Here is a 21,451-nt window from a genome sequence, read left to right as displayed (position 1 = left end):
CCGACTGTGGCAAAACTCCTTTACTGAATAAAAGAAAAGACTGCAGACAGTCATTACTTTTTGTTAATATAAACAAAATACGCAGACTAACAAATCAGGCACAGTGGCTTTTTGTTAGTGGGACATTTATTCTGTGGCTAGGACTAAAAATAATAAAAGATCATTTTCATGGATCTTGTCACTCTTATTGTTTTGTTTTTATTTCAATTTGGAAATAATAAAAAAAAATATGCAGTTCTGTATTTTAGTGCAACTTCTCAACTCTGACAATCCCAGAAAGTCTCCAGCTCATTTTCCATTCTCTCCAGGACCTTTTTTCTAGCAGAGCCGTGCTCCGTTATCACACCGGTAGCAGAGGTGAGGGCGTACCTGCGCTGCCGGCGCTGCTCTCCACGCGGGGTCGCTTGTTTTGCTGACCCTGCTCCTCCTTGGCCTCCGCCTCGTCTTTCTGGCTCTCGCTCCTGCTCTCATCAAGCTTCCTCTTGGGGAACATCTTCCTCGCTGCACACGTCAGGACGGGCGTTAAATAAAAAAATATAATAAAAAAAAGGAGAAGCGGGGAGGAAGAGAGAGAGAGAGGGGAAAAAAACGAATAAGTGAGAGGCATCCCAACTGAAATCATGACATGATCAAACAGAACGAGGATGTGGGAATGAAAAACAGGACGAGTCTGCTCTCTAACTGCAGATGTAGGGCAACGAAGAAGAAGAAAAAAAAAAAAAAGAAGAAGAGAATCACAGATACATACTTTGCTAATGAAAACACTAATTCTATCCTGAAAGATATTATGCAGCACAGCAGCTTAGGCTTTCTGTGTAATTTCCTCTGTAATTTTATGCAGCAGAGGTGCTCGAGGGCAATGCTTAGTTTTGGTTCCACATCCGCCTCTGTTTTGGGTCCTTGTGAGGGGGTTCTAGACCAGGTAGCACTGCTGATGTTTGTCTTCTAGATACCATAATGAAAACATTAACCCAGGACATTAAGAATGCAATTTCTGCTTCAATTAGAGTGACATTAACGTGATGGTGGCGGGGCGCTCTCTCTCTCTCTCTCTCTCTCTCTCTCTGAGGCAACGCACCACTGCTGAAAGCAACAAAAAAAACAAAAAAAACACACTGCAGTCAACAAACACAAAGAGAATGGGATGATGAAAAGAGAGTGAGCCGCTTTCCTGCTGCAGAAGTAGGATGAAGACAACAAAGTGAGAAAAAGGAGCTGCTTCCCAAATGAAAACAAAGCAGTGATAGCAGAAGCCTGTGTGTCTCTAAGTAGCTTAAATGCTCCTTTTAAAATCATATATTTCTGCTGTGACATGAAAAGTACAGAGTGGAAAAAAACAAAAAACGCCACTTGGAATCACTTTGGCATTCTGTTTTATGTTAAATGCAGAAAGTAACGATCATCTAATTTAAAATTCACAGATAATGAACAAAAAAAAAAGACAGAAAACATCTTTCACACTTATAGACGCTGCATAATAATCACTTCATAAGTTTTTTGGTTTTTTTTTTTTTTAAGAAAGTTACCACAAAGCCTGCAAAGCAGAATGGAACAACAATCAGCTGCAATAACAACACGCCTTGCTCTGCTGGTTTCATTAAAGCCCAGAAATGATACACCGCAAGACAACGCAGCAATAATAACAATATCATCACAATGCAAACACACGCCGGAAAATAATGACATAGGCTTGAGCGGCGTGCATTCCTGCTTTCGCCAGATGAAAGAAATGACAAACAATGCAACGCAAGAAGAGTCGTAAAGGTTGAGACCCTTCCGGAGAGACGGATAACAAAACAGGAAGAGTGGAAAGTGTATTTAGTGTTTTCTTGTGAATAAACTCTCATGCGTTCAGTTTGTAATAAATGTCTCATTGTGAAATAATGAGGATTTGGAGACATTAGGCTCCTGCTAATAAGTATAATCAAGTAAAACAGCCTCAGGCAGAAAAACTATCAATCCTCAGCTGGTGTCAAAAGTTTGAAAATGCAACAATTTGGGGCGAAAAAGTTACGACTCACAGATTAAGTCTTTAGTGAACAAAAACAAATGAAAGAAGTAAACCATTAAATCTGATTAGATACTGACCCGTCTTGCGTTTGACGATCCCAGAGGGGGAGATGGAGTTGGGGGTGCTGGGGGTCCCGGGTGAAGCAGACGAGGACGGGGTGGCCGGGGTGGCGGGAGTCACAGGGGTGGCTGGTGCAGGTGGAGGAGACAGAGGGGTGGCTGGTGCAGGTGGAGGAGACAGAGGGGTGGGAACGGCCTTAAAGACGTCATCCTTCTGAAAGAGAGCAGCAGTGTTTGTAGAGAGGCAGAATAGACAAAAGCTGGATGGATATGAACACTGCAGACCGTGGTTTTGATTTGAGGGGATTTCTTTTTTTTTTTTTTTTTCATTGCATCAACATCTTGATTATTTCTACAGCCGACAAACAACTGACAATAAGAGTTGTCCAGCTGTACAGAACAATATGATCTGGATCACTGTGGACTGTTTGTATAACCCCATGTGGCATTTTATTCCACGTCAAAACGAGCATTCACTTTTTAAATGGTTGTAAATGGTTGAAATTGTTTGATAATAGACTTTTGGTGAAACAATGGCCTGTCAATGTGGATGGATGGATGGATGGATGGATAGATAGATAGATAGATAGATAGATAGATAGATAGATGGATAGATGGATAGATGGATAGATGGATAGATAGATAGATGGATAGATGGATAGATGGATAGATGGATGGATAGATGGATAGATGGATAGATGATAGATAGATAGATAGATAGATAGATAGATAGATAGATAGATAGAGTGGATCCACATCTCATCAGGTCACACTTGATCACAAAACAACCGGTTGCTTCATTGCTCCATCTTAAACAGAACATTCTTTCTTCTCTCCCAGGCCTGGCAAATAAAATCTGCTACAAAGAAGGTTCCTTTCCTAAAACACAACTCGAGTTTTTCATAAATCATCCAGCCAAAAGAAATCAACATAAATGGAAGTCATTTTACTGAAGAGGACATCCCTTATGTCCTCGTAAACAGGACAGTAAAACAAAAAGTGCACCTCATTTTCAATTTCCCCGAGCTCACACAACAAACAGGTTCTGTCCTCTGGAGTGGAATGAAGCCTGCCGGTCTCTCGGGCTAATGCTAATGTTCCTGAGCGCAACTGTGCACACAGGGATCTCTGTCTTTTCTTTAAGTTGTACTTAACATAAAGTTCTGCATTACAGTTATTCTTTATGAGACAATAAGTTCCTTTGGATTACACCATATGTCAACTGGAGCAGCTGAAAAGAAAAATACGCAAAATCGATGAGGCAACGAATCTCAGTAAGCGTTTGGAAAACAACACTGCAACCCCTGAACGCCACGCACCTCCACCAGCGAGGAAACTAGTCTGCTGCTCAATGAAGCGCATCGTTGAGAGGGCTGCTAGAAGAAGAAGAAGAAAAGAAACAAAACACATCAGAAAGCAGGGAACTGCTAAAGCCCTGCTTAAAGAGTCAGCGTTGAGGCCTCCACATGAAAACGTCTCCAACGTCCCAATTAATCATCGTTGTGGGGTCGTTCTTGCATGAACTAAAAATCTGCACGAATCCCTTATGAACCATCAATAACTATGCAGTCCCCCCCGAGCACTGCAGCAGTGGGTGGGTGATGTACATGTAGCTTGTGTTTGGCTCCAGAATCCCTGATGAGGAGGACCTTGATGAAGGTCACAAGCAGAAACGTGTCCGTGGGTCTCGCAGTAAAGTTGTTGTTTTTTTTTTTTTTTTTTTGTTTTTTTTAAAGTGATTCCCAACCCGGGGTACTTATACTTCAGGGGGTAATTCTGCAGTTTCAAGGAGATACAGTAAAGATTAAAAACAGCTATTTGAAATATTACCAGCTATTGGGGAAAAAAAACAAAAAAAAACTGATTTTAAATCGCAGTGTTGCTGATCTTTAATGCTTGTTTTTTTTCACAGAATAACCAAAAATCTACTATAAAGATACTTCTCCTACTAACCTGAATACACTGTAACACCTGAACACCACATGCTATGGTTGAGATTTAAAAAAAAACTAGTTAGAGAGAAAGCAAATAAGTTGAAATAGAGTTAAAAGTATTGGATAAAGGAATGTTGCAGCTTCTGCCATTCTATGTGGTAATAGTACCAACGCACTGTATGAAATGTCATTATTTTATCCTAACATTTGTGTGAGATTGTCATCATTAGCATATTCATTCTTGAGTTACTGCCAAATAAATGTTGTGTGAGGTAACGGTGACCTTTGACCACCATGTAGGCGTTCCGGAGTTATCGCGGATTGGAAAGAAGGAGGCATAAAGAAAAAATAAAGAAAAAAACTCCACAGTGAATATTCCTAAATAATAATTTAAAAAGAAAATGGTGTCTACTTTATAGAACTGATAGAGTTAAATATCATCTAACTTTCAAAATCAATTCAGATGATGACATTTGGGACGTGATGAGTGGAGTTAATGATGCAGAGTTACTCATCTGATGAGCTGTGGGGGTACGACTCAGCTCTGCTGTGTCAGCGCTAAACAGAGATCTCAGCTCCACGTTAGTCATTCTGGTATTTGTTTTGGGAGGGGGGGGGCACTCTGACTTGTTTGTGTTTCTATAAACCAATCAGAAACATATTTGGCGGCGCCAAGCAGGGGATGCAGCGACGGGGAGGAGATTGCCGTTTGAAATATGCCACAAAACGCAGACTTGTATCCACAGTCTACATCCAGCGAGTCAGGATAGGAGACGGAAGAAGGTTGGGAAAAAAAAAAACTGCTAAAAAGTGTTACCATAGGTGTGACCTTCTCAGATGTTTTTCCTCCTTCATAAACCTTGATTATAAACTAGTTAGAATAGTCTGTATATATATAATATTATTCAGTTACTGTGAATTCTTTACTGTTTTTTTTATTGCTCATTTGCTTATTTATAATACTTATTTTGATCTTGTTTTACTATGTCTCTTGTTTGCACTATCCTCTATGCTGCTGTAATCCTGTAAATTTCCCCGCTGTGGGACTAATAAAGGATTATCTTATCTTATCTTATCTTATTATGAGGAGAGTTGTGAAAGAAATGCGGACTCTAATGTCGGGACTCTATCCATCACATTTGTTAGTTACATTCTCTCTGCTTGGATCTGAAAAACTTGTGTGATCATGTCTTTCGGGTCTTTTCTATTTCCCATAAGCTAGAAGCGTTATGTCCCCACGAAGACTTCCACCCGTCACGGGCATTCTGGTTTACGTTTCATACACCATCAATTAAAAACAAACAAAAGATTAAATCACCGATGAAACCAATCATTAGTTGCTGCCCTACATTTATCTGTGGTGGTGTGTGTGTGTGTGTGTGTGTGTGTGTGTGTGTGGCCGACAGTTCACGTATTAGCAGAACCTTGTCACAACAGATATTCCATGATTGCAACCACATGAAAGTGATGCGTGGGGTGGGGGGGGGGGGTCAGGCAGGCTGACAAACGCCATGTATCCATCACAATCTCTCCCCTCAAAAGGAAACAAATGATGAATAATTGCCGCCACATTAGGCAGAGAATGAACGTGGCAGTTAAGAGAAGTGTTTATCAAACAACAGGTGGTCGAGCGACAGCCGAAGCCGATAATCAGGTCGTTTCATTATGCGGCTTATTGATGAATGCATTCAAAGTGGTGATTCACCATACAATTACTGTCTTTGTGCAACAATGTGGTTTATTTTTATTTATATTTTTTTTTTGCCACCATTGAATAAACAGGCAGCGGTACGCCTACGGGGGCTTTAACAGTCTCATTACGTTCAGCTTGTGTGGGGACAATGTGGATTTAGAACATTTGATGGGTTACACACTGCTGCGATGACGTCTACACTGTACAAGGAGGAGGGGAGCCTAGTGGTAAAGCACCTTTTATAACTAGAACATCAGGCGTCCTTTTATAAAAAAGATTGCTTTGTTTGTTAACACAAAAGACATCCCGTCAAATTGTCTATTTGTTTTTGCACAAATGTCACAATAATTCCAGCTGACGTGTTGACTTTTTGGATTTAAATACACTGAAATAGGAAGATTGAAGTGTCCTTTACCTTTTCTTTTTTATCAGCAGCTTCCTTGTCTCCTTGTCCCTTGGCAGCGACCTGCTCTTTAACGACGGGCGCCTCGTCATCGTCGCTGTCCAGGATCTGACGGCTGCGTTTGGCCACCTTCTTGACGGGCGAATCGGCCTCCCGGACGCCGTTCTGCACCTTGAGGGGGCTTTTGACAGGTCTGGAGACGAGCACAGGCACGGGGGAATTCAAATAAATAAATAAAAGCCATAAGACCACTTTCATATGGTAGCGTTCAAGAGCACGGCCACAGGGCACTGTATTAAGTATTCCAGACGGGATAATACAACCCAGACATTTCAAATCAAGACAGGAGCTGTAAAAGAGAGGTCAACGCAAAGACGAAGAGATCATTACATGAAGAAAAGAGATTTAAAGAGGCTTTTAGGACGCACTCTGAAGATGATAGCGTGGCGATAATAAACGCTATCATCAAAGCGGCTCAGAGATGGAAAAAAAACAAAACAGAAGTTATCATCTCTTTTGATTACAAAAAGTTTTACCAAGCAACGGAGATACATAATTCAGAGTGATTCAAAGATAATTGCCCATATTCAAGCTGGCAGTGGAGTTCCAACACAACAGAATGTGTGAAAATTGGCTGATGCTCTGGTGTGGTTTTTTTCTGGTGTCTCACATAATATTCTTCCCCCGCGATCCTGCACATTGGCCACTCTGTCTTGGTATAAAAGCAGGTATTTTTAAGTATTCATACAGACAATAATATCTCCATTATTTTGCTCAGGTTTGGGGGGTGCGAGAGAACCAGAACCAGGACTAAGCGGGGAAGACTTTCAGACTTTCACACCCCTGCTGCAGGAAAATGAGAGGTTTTCTAAAAGGGACTCTGGTGCTCAGAAACACTACCGCTTTTGTCCACAGGGACCGCCAAAATCAACACAAAGACGAAGTTCACTGAAGTAGCTTTAAGTTAAAGTATGCAAATATGATCAGCAAAATGTACTCAAGAGTATTAAAAGCAAAAGTAAGACGAGGTTTTCGGACCTGGCTCGTCTCCATGACTCAGAAAAGACATTTCTGTGTTCGGCACAGGACTGCAACATGTGTCTTTTAGTTTAATTAAAAGGCATTAACTTTGAAGGATTCTCTTATTCTACAATATTGTTATTTGTTTTTCATTGGTTATTGAATAAGAAGCATTTTCCAAAAGGTTTGGTGTGCTTTATGCATGTTTGTTACACCGATGGGTCCGAAAACAAAACAAAAAAAGAATATCCGAATACCAAAAATTTAAAAAAACGTCAACCTCCCAAAAGAACATATATGTGACTAGTTGAATATTCACGATTAATATAAGTGCTGCATTATTGTGTGTGTTACATTTTACTGCTAAAATTGAAGATTGTGTTAATTTTAACTTCTTTATAGGTTAAAATCTGTTAGGTTGATAAACAGTAATCAAAAAAGTAATTAATGTATGAATGTTGTGGGGTGAAAGGTGCAATATTTGCCTACAAGATGTACTGGAGTAGAGGTAAAAACATGCATAAAATAGAAATGCATCATGTAAAGTGCCACACATTTCTACTTCTGTAACAGGATGTAGTTTTCTGCATGTTTCCATCAGATGGTGCAGTAAATAAAACCCCTTGCACAGAATTTGCACTTTCATTCTGTGTGATTGCAAACTAAAAAATCATACTTTTTCACAGGTTCATCTTTGGCTTTCTTCTGAATGTTCTTGTCCTGGATCTTGGGCTGGAAGAAGGATCTGGTGGATGAAGAAGAGGAGCAGTGAATGACCTGATAGGACGTCTAGCATGAGTATAATCAGGGTTAAATATGGTAATACAGTCATTAAAACATTATATTTCTATGTGCACTCACGCGATGCTCCGCTGCATGTTGTCGTTGAAGTCTTCCTTCAGACAGAGACGAGATTATGACGTTATTAGGTCAAAAACACACACACACAAAAACTCCCGCGCTGCTGAACGACCAGGAAAAAACATTCGGCGCCAAAAATGACATTTCAAACAAAGATCGTCAAAAGAAGAGGAGGAGCAGTCACTCGTTTGATAAAATCTGGTCCGGTTTCCGGTATGCAAATTTGATACATGATACAGATGTATGCTTTTCTATTTAAGTATTATATGAAAAACAAAAAACAAAAGGTAAGATATTGTAGCCTTAATAAACAGTGTTAAATACAATGCAACATTATAATTCACTAATGTAGACAGTAAGGAAGTTAATTATATTCGGTTTTATTATCTTATTATGATACTGTTTGCAATATTAAAAGATAACATAGTGGTATTATTAATTCGTTGTACAAAAAAAAACCCACCATAGATCAACATTTGTGTCTCTTTAAATACAATATAAAAAATAAACATGGAATAGAAAAACATGGAATAATGTATTTAGTAGAAAAACATGTAGAATAAATATTTAGTAGAAAAACATGGTAGAAAAAACATGTAGAATAAATATATAGTAGAAAAACATGGTAGAAAAACCATGTAGAATAAATATTTAGTAGAAAAACATGGTAGAAAAACCATGTAGAATAAATATATAGTAGAAAAACATGGTAGAAAAACCATGTAGAATAAATATATAGAATAAATATATAGAAAAACATAGATAAATAATTAGTAGAAAAAACATGTAGAATAAAAACAGAAAAACCATGTAGAATAAATATTTAGTAGAAAAACATGGTAGAAAAACCATGTAGAATAAATATATAGTAGAAAAACATGGTAGAAAAAAACATGTAGAATAAATGTTTAGTAGAAAAACATGGTAGATAAACCATGTAGAATAAATATATAGTAGAAAAACATGGTAGATAAACCATGTAGAATAAATATATAGTAGAAAAACATGGAATAATGTATTGTTTAATCTGATGTGTACAAGTAAAACCTTTCTTGCAGTTTTCCCAGCATTCTGATTCTGATTTGGATTTAGGTACCCGAAAATACTTACGGAGTGATACATCTCACCTTCTGGGACATCTCTGCTCTGACTCTCTACCGAGAAATATCTGTGTTGTGAAAGGTTTGCTGCCCCCTGCTGTGTCGGAGTGGAACCTGCAGACTCCTGTGTCTGGTCCTGATGCTGCGAGGAAGACATGAAGGCTCCTTTCATGAAAATTTCACATTGTCTGTTTTTCAATGCATCATTCATGCAGCCCTCGTTTCTTTCATAGAGTCAGAGGGAGGATGCAAGACAGACTGCTGAATAATTTAAGTTAAGTGCAATGCTTTATTTACTCAATCACGAGAACCATGTTGTTAACTGTTTACAAGTGCCATTCCCCTACTGTGGAGTGAAGTGCTGACAGAAGAAAAGTAGCTCCCTCAGTATTTCCATATAAAACAAAAACACACACATCATGGTCCAATTTAATAAATAAAATGAAAACTAATGTACAATGAGCTTAAAAACACACACACAAAAGAGGAGTGTTTTTGAGAGATTTGAGGAGTCAAAGCAGTCCATCTGTTGTAGTTTGTTCCTCTTCCTCACTCTCTCTCCCCCATCTGTGCAAAATCCCCCACTCTCCTCTCCTCTTCTTGAATATCCGTCTGCTTCACTCCACCAAACAGGTTTCGACTGATGCGGTTCAGATCCCAGCCTGCCGGGCTCTTGTGCGGCCAGACGTTGGCACCGACGCGGAGGGAAAACGGGATAGGTGGGAGGCCCGACTCCCCCAGGTCGGCCCCATGACGGGCAGGGTGGGAGATAAAAGGGAAGTGGCCGTGGAGAGCCCGGGGAGACGGGATGGGCTTAGGGAGGCAGCACGGGAGCAAGAAGGGGTGAGGCAAAGGCTGGACTGCTAACGGGAAACAGAGAGAGAGACGCATCAATCAAAGTTTAAAATGATTTGTCTTCATGTGTGAAAAAGAAAACAAAGAGCTCGGATACATATTTATGAATTAACGTTCAAACATTCATAAAACAAATCTATTTTCCAGAATGAACTTGAAGCACTAAACAGGCCTTAAATCAAATTAATGTCATTCACAAGAAAATGAAAACCTTGTTAGCTGATGCTGCACAATATAACTTACACATTTGACATCTTTATGGCAAAAGTTATGAAAGAAGAAGAAAAAAAACATTCTTGACCTCGGTAATTTGACAAAAAAGCTTAACTCAATGATGACTTGAATGAGGAGTTTCAATTGTAGCTATCGTCATAGCAACTGAACAAACTCTCTGCAGAGGAAGACTGTGAAATACGGTTAAAAGCACAAGTAAGGGAACTTTGAGTTAAGATGTTTTTCCAAAGAAAATCTAATTTGATGTATTTTATTCCGCTTAAAGCTGCACATTTGAAGTAGTTCATTGATGGGATTCTGACCAGCAACCTTTTAAATACTACACCTGAAACCTGCAGTACTACAACTTTCAAGGTACATAGTAGGAGAGCATTTCTTTTGGTGTTGACGCTCAAAACATAACACACAGTCATACCCCAGATGTTTTATTCATTCTGAGAAAACCCAATATTTGTCTTCAAGGTCAAAAGTGAACTCCATCCTTGCATTTTTTTCCCCCTACCTCACACGTCTCATTTCACCTTCAAATGGGAGTCAGAGAAGATAAAACAATTTCCTTGTGGTTTGAACTAAAAGAAACTCCAGGACGAAACTCCAGGACACTCAGCTTGATGTCAAGCTGAGTGTGAGGAGGATGGAAAAGTGATATATTTAAAAGTCAAAGATGAAAAGCTTCAGATATCCAGCAGATAACACTGCAGTTTCTGCCCGTACTGAATACTTTTGAAACGGTTTGCTCCTACTTACAAGTATTCTCTGTGTATCTTCTTCCTCTGTGAGCTCCATTGTTGTCCAAACAATATTAAAAACACATCAGTGAACCAAACTGTTGCACCGAGAGACTCAAACACATCCTGCTGCTGTGTATGTCTATCAATCCACGGCAGAAAATAGTCCCCAACAAATACACAACCTACTCTGGTTTGAGCAACGTTTGCTAAAAAAAACTACAGTTCCCTTCTGTCTCGGGAAATTACTGAGCCATTTCTTTTGTATTTGTGTATTTGTGTATATATGTATGTATGTATTTAAGAAATCTGTAAAATGTGCGTATGTATTTATGAATGGATCACACGGCTTTCATCATTTTGTATTTGTATTTTCTCTTTTGCTTTGTGACGCATCGTGCAATCACTGGTATGATAATATAATGTAAATACACTATTACCTTTATTATAATTATTACTATGAGTAGTAGTTTTAAATGAAACTCCATATTTATAATCTATTTGGATCTTGTCAATATAATATAGTTGTCTCTTTATATTCGTGTAACTTTTATAGACTTTGTTCTATTTTATTCCCTTTTTTATTGTTTTATCCTATTCTAATTAGATTATTTGAATAATAGTTTTTACATTTTTTGTATGTATAGCGTCATGGGGACTACAACTTCAATTCATTGTGCAATTCTGTATCATATAATGATTATAAAGCTGAATCTTATGACCCAGTTTTAAGGTTTATGTCTTCGGTAGGAACCAATGGGCTTTAGAGCCACAGACAGCATCAATACAATGGTTTCTGTATTTTCATGATCCAAATTCAGTTTTTTTCAATCAAAAACTCTCACTAAAAACAGAATAAATGCGTTTGCCTTTTCTAAAAGCCTCCCTGTGAGATGTTCCTGCTGTGAAGGTGCGTTCTTACCTCCTCTGTCCATCAGCGAGGCCGCTCCTCCACACAGAGGAACACCACCCTCGGGGGGGAGGAGAGGGAAGGGAAGGAGGCCGCTCTGCACCAGCTGAGGGACGGACGGATGGACGGGTGAGATGGGAGGATGGTCGAAATGGGAACATGGATCTTTCAATGCAATATACGACGGATACAGAGTGCACAAAACACCAGGGATCTATTACCGTTTTATTAAATATGTAGCTGAGAGGAGGTAGAACTGTTAAACAAGCACTTCAGATGATTAAAACATTAATAAACTTAATAGCAGGAAGCCGTTACTGATGTTTTGCACACTGGTGGCCTCATTTAAAATTGAAATATATTGAAAAAAAACTTGATTACAATGCATGATATTAAGAGTTTGATTCCAAACTGGGATTCCAATTCACAAAACCTAATGGTGTTTTTATAAATAGACTGCACTTATACAGCACTTTTCTACTTGAATTATAAACGACAGTGCTTTCTAAGGTAGGTGGGTAAGATGATATAACTTTAACACAATGACTCCCCTCTACATTTTATATCAAATGATAAAGTTTCAGAAATTATTTCTATTCAAGTCAGCCAGTTTTATATATAATTATGAAGTGTAAGTAATTCTTTCTTTTATAGTCGGCCCATTTTTTGTTGAATAAAACGGTTATGTAATTGTTTTTGGAATAAAACTTTTCTTAAAGGACCAGACTCCTGTTTGGGAAAATGATCAAATTGCAGCTTTTATGATGGGAAATAAAACTACGTGTATCTCCCAACAAAGAGACAAAAGAGGTGCTTTAATAACACTTTTATATAAAACGTTATATAACATAGAAGCCAGTTTTTCCAAACAGTGGAGTCCTTTAAGTCGTAATATGAGATGTAAAGATGTGGTGACGACCTGATGGCTGGGTGGTGCTGGAGGTGGAGGTGGAGGTGGAGGTGGAGGTGGTGGAGGTGGAGGAGGTGGAGGAGGTGGGTATCCTGGATAGTTGACCAGGATCAGTTTGCTGAAGTTGAACTTGTAGGTGAATCTCTTCCCTTTGGTCTTGTGCAGGATGCGTTTGTTGTAGTAGTATCTGGAAGTAAAGTGTTTCCTGTGTCAGACCACACTCTGGATGTGTGTGTGTGTGTGTGTGTGTGTGTGTGTGTGTGTGTGTGTGTGTGTGTGTGTGTGTGTGTGTGTGTGTGTGTGTGTGTGTGTGTGTGTGTGTGTGTGTGTGCAAGACTGTGCTGTGTTTATGGTATGCCCTCATGTTCCTGTAGGGCACTTTAGATAGAAGTGCTTCCCGAATGGCTTGTGTAACATCTGTGTGCATTTTTAATTTTTAATTTTAAATTTGACAACATATGTTGGCGAGGAGAACGTTTTATTTTCAGCATCAGCCCGAGGGAGAAGCTGCACAGAGAGGGAGGAGTGTGTTCAGATGCTGTGTATGTGTGCGTGTGTATGTGTGTGTGTGTGTGTGTGTGTGTGTGTGTGTGTGTGTGTGTGTGTGTGTGTGTGTGTGTGTGTGTGTGTGTGTGTGTGTGTGTGTGTGTGTGTGTGTGTAGATGCTGTGTTTGTGTCAGTGTGTTTCCAGTTGTGTGGGTTCACCTGAGGGCCCGGCTGAGTTTGTCATAGTTCATGTGAGGTTTGCCCTTCCTCTCCCCCACAGCCTGGCCAGCCTCTCGGGGTCGCGGATGACGAACTCCCCCACTCCCCCCCCAGCCGATGGCCCCGCCCTCGCCCCGCCCGAGAAGCTCCAGCAGGAAGTGCCACAGCTGCACCTGTCTGGAGCCGGGCGACCAGGCTGGTTTGTAGGCCCAGTCAGGGAAGAGCACTGCTGGAGAGACGGGAGGAGGAACAGTATGATGAGGAACTGTTTGTCTGGGAAAACCACAAATTACATTTTGATGAAGTCTGAGTAGGTTAGAAATTACTTGGACATTTTGGGAAATACAATAGAAGGTTGATACCACTCTCATTTCTGTACTGAGCAAACAAAATCTAGCATGTTAAAGATGCTACATTTGATTTTTAGAGCATTAATAAAGCACCAAACAACAATTTGCAGTGTAAAGATATCGCGGAGTAATGGCGCCTTCTCTTTGTGTGTTGTAATCCAAGCTTCTCTGTGCTTTGTTTGCGTAGCCGGCCCGGCTGTGGGTGCACACGTCAGAGCTGATAATGGTCGTGGAAGTGCAGCGCCCACGCTCTGGTTCACCCTCAGGTTTAACACCGTTGTCGTTCTTAGCATTGTTCCCGCTGTTAGCACTGTTTGCTGTTAGCACTGTTTGCTGCTAGCACTGTTTGCTGTTAGCACTGTTTGCTGCTAGCACTGTTTGCTGCTAGCCGCCGGCTCGGCCGTCGCCGTGTCGAGAGCCGTACTGTTAGAGAGCCGTATACTTTTAAAAGAAAACATTTTATGCTCATTTCCAGGTTCATACTGGTATTTTGGGGTTTCTACATGTTTACATGCTTTAATGTTCAATACATTTTCTCATACTGTCGGCCTGTAGATAAAAGAGGCAATCCCTCAATCATAGATACGATCTGTTTTTGGAATGGTGAGCTTTAGAGATGCTGGTAGGCATATTTTGTTAGAGCCAGGCTAGCTGATTCCCCCTGTTTCAAGTCTTTATGCTAAGCTAAGCTAAGCTAATCAGCTGCTGGCTGTGGCTTCATATTTATTGTACAGACTGGTCTTTTCATCTACTGTGACTCTGGAAAAGAAAGCAAAGAAGCATTTTTTTTCCAAAATACTGTAGTATTCCTTCAGAGTACTTTGGGTGTATTGCATGTAACAAAGGTCAGACTCAAACTGGGAACTTGAGAAACGAGCCGCTACCCCACCAGAGCCCCAGGGTTACTGCAGCTTCCAAATGATAATTGTTGCTACACTTAATTAAAAAGCTCCTCCTCTAACTGTGTGCTCCAGATGTCATCATCCCAGATCAGATGGGATTCCTGCATGTATATTTAACTTGGATAGTTTGTTTGTCTTTTTTATTATTTTGTCAATTAGTTTGGATGTTGACAAAACGTGAGAAATTTGAAAGATTTTGAAAAGTTATGCAAATCTTTATCTAAAAACAAGAGAGGACATAGAGTATGTGTAATTATTTCTGTGAGCACAAACAAATCCCTACTTCATTCTAAGAAGACAATTATAAACTCATTATGTTCACAACATGATTATTTGTTACAAAGGTTTCATTTATCACAGCGAAACAGTTATCTGTAAATTCTTCAAGTTAGATATTATAATTTAAGAAAAATGTTTGTGGAGCGTATGAACCTCAAATCCTACTTATTCAGTTTAAATCATTAAACAAACCTGGAATTTGACGCAAATAATCCTATATTTCATGTCTTAATATAAATATGTTGGGAAAAATGTAATGTGTGTATTGGTGATGTGTTGATTTTGAATGTTTGTGATGAACTGAAAGATGAAGTGTTGAGAATAATTGCTTACTTATTAAATGGGACATGTCACGCTCGTTTCCAGGCTCATACATGTTTACATGCTTTGATGTTCAAAAAACTCTTTATTTTGTATTCAACCTCTATAAAGGGTTTTAGCTCATTTCAACAGAATTGCGTTGCTAGGTAACAGCTTGGGTACTTTTTTTTAACTGAGAAGTACACAAATTGCATATATTTCTGGTGGAATATCACAGTCTGCAAAAACACTATGCAATATGAATATCCCACAATGCAATGCAGTACTGGCGACAACGTTCATAACAAACAATGGCAGACAGCTCTGTGACGTCTGTAATGCTTCTTACTAACTTTGCCAGGCGTAAAAACTTCATGGTTCAATCATGGCTTGGTCACATGAGTTTGGCACATGTATCCACGGTTACACATCAGGAAGTAAGAAAGAAATAACAGTTCAATCCGTCAAAAGATACATACCACTGTGTATTCACACTCAATATGTTGTGTATGTGTGTAGAGCGATCTTGGAAACAGCACGAGACCCAAATCTGTGGAATGGTCCAATTATCGCATCGTTGACGTCCCAACCTGACGGCTCCTTTAATGGCACAGGTTCTGAAAACTATGACTGTGTGTATTGAGCGCTTTGATACTTTGACAGTATTTATTTGGCTCTACTTTACAATAAAAAAGACATGAAAATCTCTTTTTACACATGGGATCTTTAAGCTAAATAAACTCCACTTTGATCAGCTGGGAAATGTATCGTCAGAAAGTTGTTTTTCTGATCTCAGGAAAGGTTGACTTTTTAGAAATACTTGGTGCTCACAGGACAGTGACAGTACAAACATATGATGATCTTATAGAAACTACCCAACAGTGTATAAAGGAGTTAAAGTTAACTCCACAGTAAACATCTACAGCAGTAAAATGCAAAATGAATGCATCTGTTATGTCGACACCATATCAAAGTAAAGAAAAGTTCACCAAGGACGTTCAAAATAACCAGGCCAACGTACAATAATGGTTTCTGATTGGTTGAGAGTGGGACTATTCTTTAGGGATGATATGTTTATTTTTTTCATGATTCTATCCATTTGTATCATGCCACTGTGCTACAGGCTGATGCACAGTGCAAAGAATGAATACATAATCAGTCTTACATAAATATGAAAGATCTCCCAGCACACAAATGAAAAAAGCCCACGCAAACCCACACATGTAAATAAGAGAGAAGACGAAGAAGAAGGAGCGTGGATGCACACTTACTTCTACTCCAGTAAGGCGATGAAAGGTGTCCCGCTGAGGAGCTACAGCTGCACTGCATCTAAAAAAACACACCAGAATATAAACTACTCAGCATCTTCATCACTGTGATCATCATCATCAGAGAGCAGAGAAAAAAAGAAAAAAAAAAGCTTAAAAGAAATATGAATTGGTTGTCATGTGATGCTAAATTAACCATCACAACAAAGCAGAGATGTAACAGATTACAGCAACCTCTGCACTTAATATCACTTATCAAAGTAAATCAACTTTACGCGTATTAATTTAATGACGAATAGGCCCAGAACAAAGTCTCCAGACTCCATATTACATATTACATCAATATGAACATTATTAATAAGAAATATAAGGTTGATAGATCTCTGTCAGTTCATAATGTGCTTGAAATTACATATAATTTAACAGCTGATTTGTGATTAGAGCTAATCAGACTCCTTGGCAGTAACGTAAATGTGTGTTTGAAGCATCTCTCACCCTGCAGATATTGTATTCCATTGTTTTTCTATGATTTGGACCCATAAACACACACATCATCCGCCCACAGACGCAATGACCTTCCCAGGCGATTCGGTGCAGAGACACCCACCAGCTTCTCTGGAAGGCTGAAAACTAATCTCTTGGAGAAGTACTTCACATAACCTGTTTCCCCCACTGAATGATGCCTCTTCTCCTATAAGCCCTCTTCCAAGAGCTGTAATATCCTCTTATCTTGGAGCAACAAAAAACAATGTCTCCCCCTTAGCTCTTATTTTACTCCCCCCTTTTTTCCCCCCCTGTGCAGCAATACACTCACACATGATCACTGCAGGGTCACGGGGACATTATCGGGAAACTTGAAGGGCTGAGCCAAAAACATTTAAACTTTTAAAACACCATTTAAACAATCACATGTAACGCTTTCAAAAAGGCCTAAACAAAAAAAGCATGGCACAATGAATTAAAATGTAATCATGCTGAAACAAGATTGCAAAGAAATTAAATGTTTTTACCCAAATGTTGACTCCGACATTTGTGTTCCTCCTTTTTTATTGGCTGTTTTTTTAGTTAACTACAAATTAGGAGGTTGTTCTAAGTGCCTAAACATGCAAATTTAAATCCACCATCAATCTAATGAAAGCCAGAACTGCTCTGAATGCCACAAATACAAAACGACAAGTTAGAATCATCATCCCAGTCAGCCACAGAAGGTGGTCAGAGGTTTTTTTGGGTTGTTTTTTTTGTACACGACTAATTCAACCAATCACTCACAAGAATTCATAATTCTCCCTTACAATCATCTCGTTTACAGAGAGCCAGCTAATGAAAGAGTCCCGTGTAAGTGTGATAATTATTCAATTGGTCGCGTTACCTTGATTGGAGCAGGAGAGGAAGGAGCTTCTTTAGCTGAATAACAATGATCAGTTTGTCGGCCGGCCCGCTTCAAGTCTGGGAGGACTGAAGGATGGATGGACCGAATCTTAAACCCTCTATCTCATCTCACCCCTAACCACACACACACTTCCACCTCCCCCCTCTCCCTCCTACAACATCCCTTCCTCTCTCCCCCATCCCAGACATAGTGGGACTTTAAAAAACGCTGGATAAAAAACACTGGATAAAAAACACTGGATAAAAATAGAACCTTTAAAAGTGTCTAAACTCTAAAAATAACAAATAATCTAGAAAAATCCTCCCACAAAATTGTTTTCTTGTAGGTTGTGATAAATCAATCTGTTGATGAATCAGTTAGTTGAGCAAAAGAAATCAACGCCAACTTTTGATTACAGGCATTTATCAAGGGCTGCAACTAACGATTTTCATTATTGATTGTTTTTGTGGTTAATTGTTTTGTGTATAAAATGTCAGAAAAATCTCCCAGAGCCAAATCCAAAAATAATACATAATAATAATAGATAATTTATTCATTCATTGACTGTCTGAGCTATTTTTATCGTGAAGTCAAGAATCAAGCAAACATGTTTGTCTTATTTTATGCTAAATTGAATATTTATTTTTTATTTTTTTACTGTTGGTCAAACAAATAATGCAAATTTAGTCTTATCAACTTTGATTTGACATTAAGACGGGAATTTTTCTTGATATTTTATTGATTAAAGAATTGATCGATTATTAAAAAAAACCCTGATTCATTTGGAAACCATAGTTGCAGAAGCACTACATCGGATTCTGTTTGTAAGAAGAAGGGTCAACTGCTGCTATTACCCAGAGTGGAAAAGGACGGCAGTGAACCATCATTACAAGTGAGAGGGTCAACGGTCGGACCTGAAAAGAAGAAAAAATAAGCCGGTATAGGAAACTCTCTGGATTTGTGCGTATCATAGGACGAGGATATGATTGACTGCAGGTTTTCTCCTCGCTGAACTCAATAACAGAGCAGCTCTTTACTCCACTAGAGCTGCTTTTCTCCGAGGACCGACCTTGGCCGAGGTCAACGGGCCGTTCAATACTCTGCCACGACGGCTCGGGAGGCTGTGAGAGGTCGGGACGCACTTTACGTGATGGTGATTACATGGAGATGAAGATACTGAGGAGGAGCTTTGATTTTGGTTTTATTTTGGGGGGTGTTTTTAGATAATGTGTCCTTGAGTTTCAAGTGTTTGTCTCACTCCACTGGGGGTGAACTCTTAGAGAAGAGGTTAAGAAATCATATTACGAAGATGCAACCATTTTTGACCTTTAACGTTGGAGCAGAAAAGAAACTGTAAGAACATTTAACAGCCCATAATACCTTTTGTTTGAAGGGACATGTTTTAATCTATGAGTGAGGAAGCTAAAAAAAAAACGGGGGCTTGAATTATTTGAACTCAAAATATGGCAATTTTTAAATTTTTAAAAGTTGTGGTTTTTCATTAAGAAATCATCAATTTATTTAAAAGCAAACACATGTGCAACTCAATATTAAACCTTTTTTGAAATAATACGTTTCATGGCACGAAAAAGTATTGAGCTTGCAATACTTTTTTGTCATAAGATGTATAATTCACCATGTGTGAAGAGAATTCGTGTTTGGAAAAATAAATCGTGCACCAGCAACTTGGTAAAAAATCCTCAAAATGAACAGGAATTCCCTATTCAAGGGTAAACCTTTAAATGCATCAACAAATTGGTCAGGCATTATAATTCTACCAAATTATGAATATAGTATTTATACATAGAATTTAATTGAATAGATCTGTTCTATTGTCACGATTCCCGCTGCATCTATTTGAGTCAGTATCGGCCCCGATATCTGACAGCCCTAGTATTTGTTCCGATCAGAAAAACAGGTGAAAACCATAAACTCAAAGATAAACTGAATCTGATAGGATGTTTTTACAACGTGAGCTCAGTGAGAAGCCGGTTACAGGATCACATTCTGGACGACTTAACTCAGAACAAAGTGCTGCTGCTGTGTTTGTAGCTGGATTAGCTGTGATTTAGTTTTCACTGCAGCTGAGGAGGAGACAGACAGGGAAGCTCCCAGCAGCAATCCATTTAGGCTTATGATATACACACATCCCTATACATTCACCCCCTACACAGACACACACACACACACACACACACACACACACACACACACACACACACACACACACACACACACACACACACACACACACACACACACACACACACACTTCTCGCCCCTCAGATGCGATAGCTGACACCGGAGGCTTTTAATTTCAGTGTAAATACAAATACTCTCCCAGACAGCTATCAATTATGTATGCCGCTAATTGAGTTGAATGTTGGGCTTTTAGCAGCCTGGGGACCCTGGGTCACATGCAAAAAGCCTGAAACCAAACACACACACACACACACACACACACACACACACACACTGGCCTATATTTGCACTTATATACTTGTGAGGACCGCTATTGCTATCATGCATATCCTAACCTCTGAGCTTTAATCTTAATAGAGCGTTGCATTGATTTTGCGTGTTTTTGCCCGTCTTTAACATATTAAGAGTACTTTATATATCACTGATGAGGATTTTAACACCATGCTTTTCATGCTGTGGGCTGCATTTGGTGTACATATATTTCCATATGGTATGAAGATCGGTTAGCAGACTCTTGGAATTCATGTAATCCATCAAAGTCATTTTTTGTTGGTTATATTACTGGTGTGAGTTATCTGCACTTAAACTGCAATACCATGTAACAATGCAGGGAATTTTTGAGAAAAAAAAAAATTCCAGATGTGTGACGGATCTTCACTGTGATGGATTACTCCAATCACTATTTTTATGAGGCTGCAAATGTAAAAATATACAGGATGCTTTAGAAACTAGAGTTTCAACCATCTTAAGCTTACAACCCTTACCGTTACCCTGACATACACCTTTAAGAAAGTCTTAAAAGCCCTGAAAATTCTCCTCTTTATCAGCAGATGCTCAGTTTGTTTCCTCAGTTTTTCAAGATTAACATTTAACATAAAGAAGATTAAAAGGATGTTTGGTAAATTACACAATTCTTTAGCTTGCTGATGAAGCCCACGCAATACTGTTGAAAGCTGCTAAACTGACACATTTCCGTTTTAAATGTGCTTCAACGCTCAAGCTACTCTTTGAGGCGGCGAGTAGAAATATCCTCACTCTCCAAAAAAAGGTTCCCAATCTCCAACCACTAAAACTCAAATTGGTGCTCTCAGAGATAGAAGTACCAGAGGACACACACACACACACACACACACACACACACACACACACACACACACACACACACACACACACACACACACACACACACACACACACACACATTAAACACACACTCACATTAAAGACACTGCTGGTGCTCATGGATTTACACACACACACACACACACACACACACACACACACACACACACACACACACACACACACACACACACACACACACACACACACACACACTCACATTAAAGACACTGCTG

The 21,451-nt window shown here is 39.3% G+C and overlaps 2 protein-coding genes across 3 annotated transcripts in view; both read right to left on the bottom strand.

The window, feature by feature from the left end:
- The window catches only part of lig1 (ligase I, DNA, ATP-dependent), a 45,667-nt gene extending 37,537 nt beyond the window's left edge, over positions 1-8,130 (bottom strand). Inside the window, exons 1-5 of one of the 2 annotated variants that reach the window (XM_054596343.1) lie at positions 7,982-8,130; positions 7,797-7,865; positions 6,113-6,293; positions 2,089-2,284; positions 370-501 (exon numbers count right to left, since the gene is read on the bottom strand). In XM_054596343.1, the coding sequence (XP_054452318.1) occupies positions 370-501; positions 2,089-2,284; positions 6,113-6,293; positions 7,797-7,865; positions 7,982-7,998 (595 nt within the window). In that variant the 5' untranslated portion in view covers positions 7,999-8,130. The remainder of the gene's footprint in view (positions 1-369; positions 502-2,088; positions 2,285-6,112; positions 6,294-7,796; positions 7,866-7,981) is intronic. The other variant, XM_054596344.1, reaches the window with a different exon arrangement.
- Positions 8,131-9,630: 1,500 nt separating this feature from the next.
- On the bottom strand, positions 9,631-16,583 carry LOC129088637 (ETS domain-containing transcription factor ERF-like). Its single transcript, XM_054595977.1, is given in 7 exon segments — positions 9,631-9,941; positions 11,821-11,914; positions 12,785-12,905; positions 13,424-13,475; positions 13,478-13,524; positions 13,526-13,652; positions 16,526-16,583. Coding segments are annotated over 7 exon segments (810 nt in total).
- Positions 16,584-21,451: the final 4,868 nt, after the last annotated feature.

The sequence above is a fragment of the Anoplopoma fimbria genome, chromosome 3 (genome assembly GCF_027596085.1).
Source record: "Anoplopoma fimbria isolate UVic2021 breed Golden Eagle Sablefish chromosome 3, Afim_UVic_2022, whole genome shotgun sequence".
NCBI classification, from domain to species: domain Eukaryota; kingdom Metazoa; phylum Chordata; class Actinopteri; order Perciformes; family Anoplopomatidae; genus Anoplopoma; species Anoplopoma fimbria.
Note: the sequence above shows the minus strand (reverse complement) of the source record. Positions and strands in the feature narration are given on the sequence as shown.